This window comes from Leuciscus leuciscus (assembly GCF_965113295.1).
Source record: "Leuciscus leuciscus genome assembly, chromosome: 7".
In the NCBI taxonomy this organism is placed as follows: Eukaryota; Metazoa; Chordata; class Actinopteri; order Cypriniformes; family Leuciscidae; genus Leuciscus; species Leuciscus leuciscus.
This window is the reverse complement of record NC_138731.1, coordinates 20,854,869-20,869,899: the sequence shown is the minus strand read 5'-3', so window position 1 is coordinate 20,869,899 and position 15,031 is coordinate 20,854,869. Positions and strand designations below refer to the sequence as shown.

The 15,031-nt window shown below is 36.0% G+C and overlaps 1 protein-coding gene across 2 annotated transcripts in view; it reads right to left on the bottom strand.

The window, feature by feature from the left end:
• pard3bb (par-3 family cell polarity regulator beta b) overlaps nt 1-15,031 on the bottom strand; it is a 326,232-nt gene that overhangs the window by 226,507 nt on the left and 84,694 nt on the right. For both annotated transcript variants that reach the window (XM_082176476.1, XM_082176477.1), the window contains exon 5: nt 9,875-9,954. In XM_082176476.1, coding sequence (XP_082032602.1) covers nt 9,875-9,954 — 80 coding nt within the window. The remainder of the gene's footprint in view (nt 1-9,874; nt 9,955-15,031) is intronic.

Here is a 15,031-nt window from a genome sequence, read left to right as displayed (position 1 = left end):
TTAATGTTGATCAAACAAACAACAAAAAAAGATCAAATCTCTCAGTGCTCTTTATTGAATAAATGTTCTAACTTTAATAAGAATAAATGCATTTAAGTTTGTCAGGTCTATTTCATTTGTGTCTTTATTCTATTTTAGTTTGTTTTCCTATATGCTTGTAATTCGTTTCTTTGTTCTTTCGTTATCACTTGTCTTCAGTAAGCTTGAGTTATTTTTCTTAGGCTAGTTTAACTGTAGTTATTTTGTGACACTGTAAACTAGAAAGAAAAAAATGTTGCGCTCTAAATAGGTTAAAAAAAAATTCTAGTTCGAGGGATATAATTGTCCAGGCGACACTTGCATCACTTCTCCAACTCTTGCTGATGCCCAGGGTCATTTTTCATGTTACAATTGTACCTCTTGCATTAAATATGTCAAATGTATATTTTATACATCTTCATACACTAAAAGCACAAGGTTAGACATCCGATTACTTGCCAGAGTACATATGTGATCCATATTATCATTTGTTCATGTTGACGGCTATGGTGGCAGAACCACATGTGCATTGCACACAAGAATCATTGAACATGCAAGTGCCATTAAAAGACAGGATGACACATCTCCAATCTATCATCACTTTAAGTTTGCCAAACACTCTTTGTCTGACATGAAGTTCCTGGGCTTTGAGAGGATAAAAAATTGCTGCAAAGGGAGGCCTTTCAGATCTTTGAACTCAACTCTCTATTCCCTGAGGGTATGAACGAAGGATTAGAACTTTCCTGTTTTTTTGTAAGAAAAAATAGTTTTTCTCTAACACTCCTGTTTTTTTGTGTGTTTTTTTTCATTATCATTATAATTGTATGAAGAATTAGAACACTCCTGCGTTTTCTTTTCTTTGGGGTTTCTTTGTGGTGTTTGTCATATTTGTATTGTTTGTATACTTTATTTGCTGCACTTGTATATCTGCAATATTCTGTGCCACACATGCTAATTGCCATACTCTCTTAGAGTTCAACTTGAGCTAAACAGAATTCAGCTGATTGCCCCTAATTGTTAATATACTAAGAAAAGGGTGAATGTTTGTTGCAGTGTGAGCACTGACAAAAGCAATGTGCTAAAATATTTGTCGTGTCAAGATTAAAACAATAATACATATATAAACAAATAAATAAAATGAGGGGGGAAAAAACCTATACAAGGGCAGATTCGAACCCAGAACCTCTGACATGCTTAACAAAAGTTCTACCAGACCATTAGTACACACTAACTTTTATAGCGGATCTGTGTAAATAATCACTGTCTTGAAGAATTTCTACTATATAATGATTTTGATATAAGGATTAAACTATTGCATTAAAAATGTTTCTATGAATTCCATATCAATAAATTAAACAATGTACTATTCAACTCGATTTCTTGATATCGTAATGTTATTTTTTGTTCGTTTCGCCAAGTGTAGTGTAAATGCAGATATCTGATATGGACCACTTTTAAAAGAAGATGTAAGCGGGTCCTCAAAAATATCGGACATATTCCAAAAATCGGAATTGGGAATCAAGACCTGCAGTGTAAATGTGGCCTTTCTTCACATGTATTCATAGGTTTTGCCTAATGGGACCAAGTACAATAGCCATGCAATATACGGTTTCATTTACTTTCTGCCATTGAGAGAAATCTGTGAATAATGCCTCAGAATCTTATTGCTGAATTAAATTAATGCACATCCACTGAATAGAAAAACTAAAGAAAATGACAATACCAATGATAAAAGCTTCTTATTGAGATTACAGAGATTAGGGCAGACAATAGCAGATTTAACAATAGTTATGCTTTAAGTCCACATTATCAGCTATACATAGTTTTGACTGCTAGTGAGTGCAATGAACATTGAACTACAGTTCCAACATGTGAACGTTGCACAGAACATTGAGCTCTATGCTTTCTAAAGACCAAGAAAAATGTTAGTCTGCTGTAAAACTGTAAAAGCGACTGCGTGTCTAACACATGGGCATAGTTTGGTAACTTGGGGATGACATAAACGAGGAGTGAAAAATCGCAGTAATGGTCTCCTGCCACGTTTCTTAGGTTTCTTTGTTCAGGTTCTCACTCTTTCTCTCACACACAAACACGTATCTCCTCCAGCTGTACATAAGCCTTCATCAATGAAAAGTGCCAGTGTAATTACACCCAATAGACTAAAAGAGAAAGAGGGAGAGGGAGAGAGGCAGAAAGCGAGACAGAGAAATTGATGTTAATTGGGGGTTTGTGAATGAGAGGCTGTTGGATTAAAAGCAGAGCCGTTTTAATTTGAGATCATGTATCCCTTTTGAGTGTCATTTTAACGAAGCAAGTGAGAGAGCAGAGAGTGTGTGAGAGTTCACCGTACAGACAGCGAGAGGCCAAGCTAATCAGGTATAAGTCAGGCGTTGACGTCACAAGGCATCTCACAAACATAAGAAAACACTCATCTAAAGTTTTCATTGGTCATGTCAATCACTGTACTGAGTGCCTACACCAAACACTGATGCCTAAACCTAACCGTCACTGTAACCTTAACCAATGAAACCGGCTGCACTGAACTAGTTTTGGGGGAAAAACACACTCAACCACAAATACACTGATGTAAGCCAGAGCAATATGACACGTTTATACCCTGACAGTAATTTGTGAACCTGGATTAGAAAACCAGTCACAAGTCGTACGGGTAAATGTGTGGCAATAGCCAACACTACTTTGTATGGGCCAAAATTATCGATTTTTCTTTTATGCCAAAAATCATTAGGATATTATTACGTAAAAGATCATGCCCCATGAAGATATTTAGTAAATTTCCTACCGTAAATATATTAAATGTTTTTTGTTTTTTTTGTGAGTGAATGCAGAACAGTCGCGAACATAAATGGACAATAAATGCTTCAAGGCGATTTTCTCAATGTTTTGATTTTCCTCAGATTCCAGATTTACAAATAGTTGTATCTAGGACAAATATTGTCCTATCCTAACAAACCATAAATCAATGGAAAGCTTATTTATTCAGCTTGCATATGATTTATAAATCTCAATAAAAAAATAAATTAATAAAAAAAAAACATGTGACTGGTTTTGTGGTCCAGGGTCACATTTGTCAAGTCACATACCGTAGAGGTTTGCCACTTGACACATTAATATAAAGCCTTCAAATTTACTTCAAATGTGCCTCAGAATTGATTCCAGATTTTACTCATTCATTTATAATAAATAATTGTATTTTTCTTTGTATCCATCAAGCTCCATATAAAAAAATATATATATCATAAATAATAATATTATAATACTATAAATCGTAATATAAAAATGTTCATAATAACTGGTCATATCTTCCACCCCTACAGTGATTTATTTATATTTTATGCTTCATTTGTATGTTAAGCATTACACATTGAGTCTTTCTGTGTGAGCTGAGGTCAGAACGTCACCTGCTGTCTAGAACTACCACTCCAGTGACATCAACACATTGAATTTCATGGCTGAGATTAACGTGAAACTAATACTACCATATTTCTTCGTTCAGGTTTTACACAGTGAAAGAAAGTTGAGATGAGATGTGTGGGGTTCGACTTTGCCGGTCACTCAGTATTACTGATATTCTAGAGCAGCGGTCAGGAACCCAGGGCTCATGTGGCCCGCCAGGTCTCGCACCCTTTACCAATAATATACAAAAAAAAAATTCTGCAGAAAAAGCAGCCATTTACAATAACTTTGTGTTACCTACCGAAGTTAATGAAATCATTTTTTTAGAATAATAATATATTTCAAGTTGTACCGGCCAAAGTGCATGTTCAGTGATGTTTGCGAGTGTCATGACAGCAATCCTAGAGATCATGCACTCAGATTGAAGCAGCTACATTTCTTGTTTGTGGAAATGGCGAAAACTATTTTTAAAACTGCAGCGAAAATGTATTAAACACTTTTGACGCAAACACTGCGCATTGTTCTTCACTCTCTCCCTCTCTCCCACTCTCTCTCTCTCACACACACACACACAATCAGACACACGAAGAGGATTTATGTGACCCAGGTGATAACCTCACAGTGAAAGCCCTGCACAATTAATTCCATATTGCAACTTATTTGTTTGTTGCATATTTGTTTGTTTTTAATTGTCTATAGACCTAATAAATGTACTATAATTGAAATATTATTAAATTATATATATATATATATATATATATATATATATATATATATTTTTTTTTTTTTATTTTTTTTTTTTTATTGTTATTATTATTTTGCTGTGGCTCTTTTGGAAAAATGCATTAACCAAAAATGAAAAATTGGCTCTTTGGTAAGAAAAAGGTTCCCAACCCCTGTTCAAGAGAGTGCTGTAAGAGCTGAACCAGTGCTACAAATCCCACTAGATACAGGAGTGGAAAAGTGGTCATTATCTGGTAAAGTGAGATGGCTTGGTGCTTTGCAATTAAAAAACTGTTGGTGAATTTTGTGCTAGCGGGTAATATCTTTCAAGTAGTTTTCTGAACTTTACTTCTCCCCCTGCCATGTATCATCTTTAATTAAGAAAAAAAACAAAGTTTTGTGAGATTACGAATGACTTTACTATCACATTTGATACCTTTAACACTTCCTTGCTGAATAAAAGTTACTAATTTCTCAAAAACAAAGCTATTAACTTTGAACAGTATAAGATAAATAAAAGGCTGTGGTTGGTCACTTAAAGGGAAAGTTCACCCACAAATGAAAAATTCTATTATCATTCGCTCACCCTCAAGATGTTCTAAACCTGTATGAGACTATGTTGAACTCAAAAGAAGATATTTTGAAGAATATTGGTAACCAAACAGTTGCTGGTCCCCATTGATTTCCATAGTATGGAAAAATAAATACTATGGGAGTCAATAGTGACCAAAACTATTTGGTTACCAACATTCTTCAAAATGTATTATATTGTGTTCAACAGAAGAAAGAAACTCATATAGGTTTAGAACAACTTGAGGATGAGTAAATAAACAGAATTTTTATTTTTGGGCGAACTATCCCTTTAACATATCAGAGGATCTCTTCCTGTCTAAGTGGGCATATTTTCACAAAATTTTGTCTAGGATCAGATCTTGGCTAGAAGAAACTGCAATGTGAACTTTTGTGTTATTAATTAACAAAACAAAACAAAAACTAAAGTAATATATAAAGTGTGCTTATCCAGTGGACACTGGACGACTTCTGTGCCGCAAAAGTATATGAACCCCAACAAGTGAAAACTGTAATCCCAGATGAGAGGCGTGCGGTGCCGGCGGACCCTCTCGGAAACACAGAGCTGGCCAGTGGGACTGCAGGGTGAGGTCCCTGGGTTCACACTCGGACCACCAACATAACAACCAGCGAAGATAAAAACAAATCCACATATCTAATTGGTTCTTAGGGGACTTTAACGTTCTGCGGTTATAAAAATAGACTAGGACACACAGGACAAATATATCCCAGCGGAATCTCTGTCTCTCATGACTAATATCTATAGAAATATATTCGCAAGTGACAGTTTCCAAGGTTACAAACCTTATCTGCTGTCTCCATCCTCTGGAGTTCTGATTTTAAATTGAAAACTATGATTTTTACAGTGGATTTAGATAATAATGTGAGAAATGACGCTAGATGGTCCATTTGCTACAGTGCAGGAAGGTGCACAGGAGTAGTCTGCGATGAATACTCTTCGAAATAGACTCAGATGACACTTCCGAACTGCACACAAAAACTGTAAGAGCAGACTGAAACTTTTTTTCTTACAAAATTACAGTTCCAAGTTATTAAACTGGTGGAAAGTGCTCTACTAGTCTGCCCACTGGTACCAAACCACAGTTTGAAACAACAAGATTAGATGAGAGCTCTCAGAAGTGCAGAGACGCCTTGCTAAGCAAATTTTCCCCAACAATTTACATAAGGCATTTATGAATGATCTACATAAACATTTGTGTTTTTTTTTTTTTTTTTAGGTGTCCGTCTTACAGTGTAATTTATGCATTTAAGTACTGAGTAATAATAATAAACTACATGTACTTACTGTTTTATGTGTACTTACTGTTTGTATTGTTTCTGTGCCATGTTTGTAGGCCTTTGTAGTTTTTAATGTTGATTAGTCCCTGAGTGTTCCCTTGTGTGTCTTGTTAGTCTCATTAACCCTTGTGTATATATAGCCCTTGTGTTTCTCTTGTGGCTTGTCGATGGCTGAGTCCAAAAACCTTGATGCCTTCCTACCTTGGACTATGTCCTCCAAAGGCAGCATTTGTAAGTATTCGGACTTAGACGATGTTTGGTGTTTCATGCGTGTACCTGATTTCTAGGTGAAAATTCTTCTTTAGAATTTTTTTTTTCTTTAAAATATATATACACACTGCCACACTACCATTCAAACATTTGGGGGCAGCAAGTAAAAAAAAAAAAAAATATTTTTTTTTTAAAAGGCTGCATTTATTTGATAACAAAATATAGTAAAAAAAATGCAATACTGTAAATAAGTACATTGAAAATCATAAGTGTATTCAATTTGAATATATTATAAAATGTAATAAAAGCTATTTCAGCAGCCATTCCTCCAGCCTTCAGTATCATATGATCCATCATTAATCATATTTATCATAAAACAAACGTCTTAACTATCACATTTGATCGATTTAATGCATCATCGCTGAATAAAAGTTTATTTTAAAATAATAATAATCTTACGGACCCCATTTGTTTTTCCCTTAGTTCATTCCAAGCTGGTATAAAAAATTAAAAACTGTGCTTGGTCACTTTACATGTCAGATGATCTCTTCCTGTCTAACTGGGCAGATTTTGGCTGCTGCAATGTGGACCTTTATGTTAATAATCAAAAAGTCTAGCAATGCAAGACTACCCTCTCCCACATCAGAACAAGTGCAAACAAGACAAAACTGTCCAAGCAGCATCCCACCATCTGGCCCAAATCATTTTTCCCATATTCCACTGCTAAACCAATTTTCTATGTGTGTGTATCAGTGAAGGCGATCCATCTATGAGTTTGTGTGTTTGACAGAAAGAGAGCAGAGAACCTCAATCTCTGATGTGCCACAGGTGCTGTAAGCCCTGCAGGAAATAAAGCTTCTTAAATACAATGAAAACACAGGAGTCAGCCAGCCGGCTGCTAAATGATATACAGGCGATGAAGGGAAGAGATGAAAGAAGCACGGAGCAGCATAAGGGAAAAGGAAACGGGGACGGCCGCAGGTGTGAGGGCACCCAAGAAAAATGCTTTAATGTGTAATGAATATCTAAGGAAGAAGGCCAAAACAACCAAGGGAAGACGACAAAGGTCTTGCGGACAGAGACCGAGGCCAAAGCACTGGAATCAAATTGCAGGAAGGAAGAGTCTCTGTTTGGCAATGTTTGTGGAGCGTTCCGGAACACTGATAGAGGTGTGTGAGCGTGAGCACATTATACTCTTGAGGTTCCGCTGTCCCCTGCACATTCCTGTCACCGGGGAAGAGCGGGAGTTCCCTTAACCCCGCAGGGAGAGCTGGGGGTGAAAGACGCTCGGGGTCGGAGGAAAGGGATAACCTCATCCATCTTGGTACTGAGGCTTTGTCTGTCAGGTTGTGTTGAAGTTGGGTGTCGTGCCGCAGGTTTCCTGCCCGTTTGAGGGTGTGCAGACAAAAGGAACGTTTCTCATCAGACAAATAAATTATCTGAAAGCCGCTCAGTGCCACTTGATACTGCAGGAATGCCTCTGCTCTGGTCTCGGCTTATAACAGCCATGGAGAACAGAACCCTCGATAAATCATACACAGGATTTATTACTCTGTTACCCACTCAGAGTAACAGAGAAAACACTAATTAATTACCAGCATGCTGTCGGCCACTTAAATCCGTCACTCAGCTACTACTACATGTAATGGCCTATTCGCGCAGAGTGTGAACGTTCAGTTTGACTGAAGAAGTAACCTTTCTGCAGATTTTTTTTTTTTTTTTTTTTTGCTTAGTGAAAAAATATTTAAAATAATTATAATTAATATTAATAATATCATACTGTATATTCTTAATATTAAACAAGAGTAAATAAATCCATGATATTTCAATATTGGCCAAATTTGGAAGAACTTAACTGAAATAAGTTTAATACATACACACACACACACACACACACACACACACACACATATACATTTATACACATATACATATACATACATATATACACTATATATATATATATATATATATATATATATATACACTATATATATATATATATATATATATATATATATATATATATATATATATATATATATATATTATGGGGGGCCAAACAGGAAATAATTCTATGTAAATCTGAATATATAGTTATAACTCTGAATATATAAATGTAAATCTGAATATATAAATGTAAATCCCGAATATATAGTTAAAACTCTGAATATATAGTTGTAAATCCTGAATATATAAATGTAACCCTGAATATATAGTTATAACTCTGAATATATAAATGTAAATCCTGAATATAGTTATAACTCTGAATATATAAATGTAAATCCTGAATATATAAATGTAAATCCCGAATATATAGTTAAAACTCTGAATATATAGTTGTAAATCCTGAATATATAAATGTAACCCTGAATATATAGTTATAACTCTGAATATATAAATGTAAATCCTGAATATATAAATGTAAATCCTGTAATATTTTATATAAATATTATATAAAAATATATATATATATACATACACACTAAAAATCCACATACAACTGGTTGTAAACCTGTGGTCAGGTACAGAAAAAGGAATAAAGCAAAAAGAAACAAAATAGAAAGACACAAAAAAAAATGAAATTCAGAGCGAGAATGAGGGCAGAGAGGAGTGAAAGAAAGAGAGGTGAAGTACATTAAAGCCATCCACGATGCTCCAATAAAAGGCTCTGAATGAGCAGAGTGGTAATCATAAAAAACTCGATCTATTCTGAGCCAGTCCATTAAGCAGGCGTGGGGGGGGGGAGAGAGCGAGACAGTCCATTAAGCAGACCAGGGGGGAGAGAGAGCACGTAAGAGAGAAACAAATGGATATACTTCACTAACTCCACAAAGCTCCATAAATGCATTCAACACACTGTAGCGATACAGCTCTGCTCAAATGTTCCATTTCATCAGAACATTGGGGCTATTCTAGATGAGCATTTTATTGAGGGAGGAGGAGAAAAAAAATGAGCAAATGAATGAAGATGCAACAAAAGAGGTGGGATCCTTATAAAAGAACAAAAAATAGTGAATCGATGTCTCGCTGCTGGTTTTAGTCTGGAAGCCTTAATGGAAACCTTGAGACAAAGACCTTCTGGAAAAATAACCAGCAACAACAACAAAACCCTTCCTCATTAAGAAGAAGTTAGAATGCACTGAGAACCTTTGGGTTTAAGTATGTTTTCAGCTGAATATTATTTTAAAGGTGACGTGCGTCTGGCAACAACAACACCACTTTTGTAGCTTTAACATATTACATTGTAATTACATTATAACTAAACATTACGTTTACCAATGCCACACTAAAAAACAGCTTAGACCAGTTTGGTTCCAACTGGTTATTGTGTGTAAATCAGCTTGAATAATGTAGTCACAGTGGCTGGATAGCAAAACCCAGCATGAAAACATATCTTATAAGATCAATAGGATGCAATGAGGCGCTTTTAACAGCCATATGAGTTGGACACCACCTGCATGTCCTGCTTAGCAGTTCTAGATGTTTCCAGCACGGTCCGTCAGGTTGTAAGTATTTACAGCAGATTGCATTATAGACCTAATGGTAATCTATATCAATAGTTGTTAGCTTTTATATTGTTATGTGGTGACGAGATCAGCACTCTCAATGTGTTTTGAGTGTATCATTGCGGTTTTACCATGGCTCTGCCATTCACATCTTCCACCTGAGGAGGTCCAAGAGCAGAATCACTACTGCTCCGTACTAGTAGAGGAGTACCTGAAAAACAAACATACAATAAAATATTAATAAAAACAAATATAGACTTCAGATGCAAAAGCCTCTAAGTGCCATCTGAAATTTTCTTCTAAAATGATCATTTTTTTTCAAGCTTGTATATTTAAGTTCAGTATTTTCACTTTAATGACAATTAATAGGTAATTTTCATTGCCATAAAAGTGAAATAACTGAACATAGACATACAAGCTTGATAAAAATTATCATTCTAGAAGGAAATTTCAGATGGCACTTCAAATAATCAGTCTTCAAATAATTTAGTATATATACACAACTATATATTTGTATGTTTTAGTAAAATTGTGCAAAAAAAAAAAATACAACCCCAAACTTTTGAACAGTATTGAATATATGGTAACACTTCATATTGATAGTCCACTTTAGACATTCTACTAACTATAAGTAACTTTGCAACTACATGTCAAATTATTCTACTAATCCTAACAGTCTAATAATACTTTAATGTATTTTCCTCTAATCAAAATAAAGTGCAACCGTATATATAAATTAAGTTAGTTAAATATTATTCCTGGTGTTCACACAATGAAAACAGTGAAGACACGTTTTTTTTTAAACTACATTTTTTTTACTATGTTTTTCTTCTTATACTATACATTTGGAGTCTACGGTTTAGTTGGAATGATATATTCTCAACAGAATAGTCTGTGTCTCCCAGCAATAAACCACATTATGAACACGTTTTTCATAATTGTCTTCAGCCCAGAATACGGTTTCATGACTGGACATGAGCGTTTGTTGTATGATCGGCAACATTCCTCCGGCTCAGAAGCAGAAGCTGACTCTGAACCCGGAGTTAAACACAGTTTACATCTCACTTATTCACACTTCAGTGGAGTAGGGGCACGTCAAGCACCCTGCGAGAGTGAGGGAGGAAAAATACTGACAGCGTTTCAAGAAGGTTTAAGGGAATATTTTGTTCTTTTTCTGCACAGCAAACAGCAGCTGTCTGGGTGTCAGAGGCTCTGACACGACGCTTTGTAAATTCCAGTCTGCTGCCTCCCTCAAGCACGCCGCATACATTTTCAGGCATGTTGCCTTCAATAGTTTAAAACGCCTTTAACCGTGCAGGTGGGCAACGGCTCTCACTACACATGACCTCAGATGATTCTCCGCTGATACTGCAACTGAATAAAATCTGAGGTAAACATACGAAGAATTGGTTGCCTCGTTCCTAAAATATAAAAATATATCAATTAAATATAATTTACATACAGTACAAGTCAAAAGTTTGGGGGCGGTAAGATGTTTTTATGTTTTTTGAAATAAGTTTCTTATGCTCACCAAGCTGCCCTTAATTGATTAAAAACACAGGGGGGGAAAGAGTAATATTATTACAATTAAAAATAACAGTTTTCTATTTAAATACATTAGATTCTGAAATATAGTAAGCTGAATTTCCAGCATCATTATTCCAGTCTTCAGCTAGTGTCACATGATCAAGAAATCGTTTTAATATGATGATTTGTTGCTCAAGAAAGATGTCTTATTATCATCAATGTTTAAAACAATTGTGCAGCTTAATATTTTGTGGAAACCATAATGCATTATTTTCAGGATTCTTTGAGATTTTTTATATATATATATATATATATATATATATATATATATATATAGTGTATTTAATTATGTTGCTTGGTTTAGCACGCATGGCCAATAAGGGAAAAAAAGACTTCCCTTAGTACAGCAGGGGGTCAGCAGTGTGCTCAGCCTAACTTATCTTTGGGTCTTCATTCAAACCTGAACATTCTCACAAGCCCTCAACTCACTCTCCACTGCCTAAAGCTCAGGATCTACCGGGATAAAAGTCCCCAGGGCTGCCCCTCGGCCTTGCTTTCAACGCAACTACAAGGAAACACAGTTCTCTTCCAGACCTCCAGCTGTTTAGAGAGACAGCCAGTGTGCTGCTCCTCTCCATTCAGTCAATTACATCTAACAGAGGAGCATGACTTCATAATCCAGTAGAATGATCCTAATATATAACCGTTCATGGGCATGAATACAGATAAACAAGTTTAATAAAGCACCATGTAAACTGAAAGAGAGGACATTGCGCTCTGATCCATGATCTATCCAATGCTCTACTACAGACGAACCAATTTAGAAATATTGATCAATTAAGCAATAGCCAATAAACTGCAGCGGACCTGACACACATGATGCAGATCTGACACATCCGATTTATCCCAAATCATTACAGTCATTTCAGAGTTTTTAACTCGTGTAAGACTGGGCTTGCGAGGATACTCGGCAAAAATTGTTTGCCGTTCAAGCGCGTTAAGATGCAAAAGAGCACTAAATGCAGTTCTGCGGTGCTGTCTGTGAAGCGACTTTCTGTGCGGACATTTTAGGTGTGTTCACAGAAAGCCGTTTCACAGAAATAATGCCAGAATCCCATAAAGCAAGTTCACATTAAACAGTAAAAAATCTAAAAGTATATAAAAAAAGTATCTATTTCAGTATCTAAAAAATGAATGTGTTAATTTTGACAGCCCTAAATATTATGTAATCCAAAAAAAATTATACAAATATTTTCAATCAAATATTAGCAGGTCTTAAAATTAAGTAAATACAACCTCATATGAACAACAACACATGACATATTGCACGGTGTCATTACTTATTTAACATAGGCCAAAATAGAGAAGCAATTGGTGACGAACTAAGTACACCCTTACTGCTTCCATAAAAATTAAGAGGGTAAGTAGCAGTCAGCAAGTGTGATCACCTCTATAAAAGCAGAACTTATGCCAGTTTGCTGCTCTAGAGCAGTGGTTCCCAACCTTTTTTTGTCTGAGACCCCCTTTTTCCCAAGAAAATATTTTAGGCCCCCCCTTCACACTTAATGATATTATCGCTCTTGTAAGCTTGCAGCAAGGATGACAGAATATGTTGTTTTCAAGCAAACGGTATGTTTACTATAACCAGATATGTTTATGCACAAATAATAGCCTATAATATTGGAAAAAAAAACAAAGAAAAAAAACATCAGTAGGCCCTTTGTAATTAAAAAACGTAAGCCTAGGAGTAGCCTATTAATTGGCCCTATTTGAAATGCAATAACAAAAATATTCACACTGGTGATAGTATATAGGCTATTACTAAATGACTGCTGTCTGGGACCTCAATACTTGCATGTTATTTGTGAGGCTTTATCAATGTGAGGCTTTATTTTTGGCGCTATAGCGAGTGATAATAAACTTGCGTTTATTAACAGAATAATGCGTCTTTCGGAAGAACATTGTAGCCGGAACTACTTCTCTCTGTGTACATCTATGACGAGTCACGCAGGTACTGTGCTACTCCGCAGCGGCAGCGATCCGAACCAGTGTTAAATAGTCCCAATGTAAACACTTATTATAGGTGTACCATAGTGGTTCAGGATAAGACAAAAACACAGATTGGAAAATGGATTTATGATGAATCCGCTCATTATATAAATTTTGTACATTTTGAACAGAAAAAAGTTAAGGACTTTTATTTAATGCTCATTGCTCAACACTATTCAAAATATGACGCGACCCCCCACAGAGCTCGCTGAGGCCCCCTTGTGGGCCGCGACCCCCCTGTTGGGAACCGATGCTCTAGAGCATTCAGGTGTGTGTTAATACAATGCCAAGGAGAAAAGACATCAGTAATGATCTTAGAGAAGCAGTTTTTGCTGCCATTTAGGAAGGGTTGTACAGCCATTTCCAAACAATTTGAAGTCCATCATTCTACAATGAGGAAGATTATTCACAAGTGGAAAACAGTCAAGACAGTTGCCAATCTTCCCAGGTGTGGACATCCCAGCAGATTCACCACAAGGTCAGACTGTGCACTGCTCAGAGAAAAATCACAAAAACCCCAAGAGCTACATCTCAGACTCTACAGGCCTCAGTTAACATCTTAAAATGTTAAAGTTCATGACCGTACAATTAGAAAAAGACTGAACAAGTATGGCATGTTTGGAAAGGTTGCAAGGAAAAAGCCTCTTCTCTATAAAAAGAACATGGCAGCATGGCTTGCGCTTGCAAAGTTGCATCTGAACAAACCTCAAGACCTCTGTGTTCTTTGGACAAATGAGACCAAAGTGGAGATGTTTGGCCATAATGCACAGTGCCACGTTTGGAGAAAACCAAACACAGAAAATCAGCACAAACACCTCATACCAACCATCAAGAATGGTGCAGGGGTGATGAGTTGGGCTTGTTTTGAAGCCACAGGAACTGGGCACCTCAAATATGAACTCATATGTACACCAAAGTATTCTAGAGTCAAATGTGAGGCCATCTGGTGTAATTGAGCCATGTAACAGGACAATGATCCCAAGAACACCAGCAAATCTACACGAGAATGGCTGAAAGAGAAAAGAATCAAGCTGTTGCTCTGGCCCAGTCAAAGTCCAGACGTCAACCCGATTGAAATGCTGCGGGACCTTTAGAGAGCTGTGCATAAACAAATGCCTGCAAACCTCAATGAACTGAAGCAGTGTTGTAAAGAAGAGTGAGCCAAAATTCCTCCCATGATGATGTGAGAGAATGATAAAGTCATATAAGAAAATTATTCCTTCGAGTTATTACTGTTAAAGGTGGCTCTACCAGCAACTGAATCAAAGGGTGCACTTAGTTTGCCACCCATGGCTTCTCCATTTGGGCTTTACTTTTGTTAAATAAGTAATGACACAGTGTAATATGTCATGTGTTGTTGATCATCTGAGGATGTATTTTTTCTCATTTTTAGACCTGCTAATGACCAGATGATTTTTATTATGTCTTGAAATAAAAACCATTGAATTCAACAGGGTGTACTTTATTTTTCACATGACTGTATACACATTTTATCAGACTAAAAAACCCATCAAAGCAGGAATATGTTGTTTGTAGAATAAGTGGTGTATTACAATGGTGTATTATTGTAATGCTGTAATTACAACATCTACCAGCAGCCCCGCTCCATACTATTTTGTTCCTATATGACTTCCTGTATTATAAGATTATTTCCTGTCTTTTCATTCTCTTGCAAAAAGAATAAAGTTCTTCCTCAACCAGGAATTAAATTC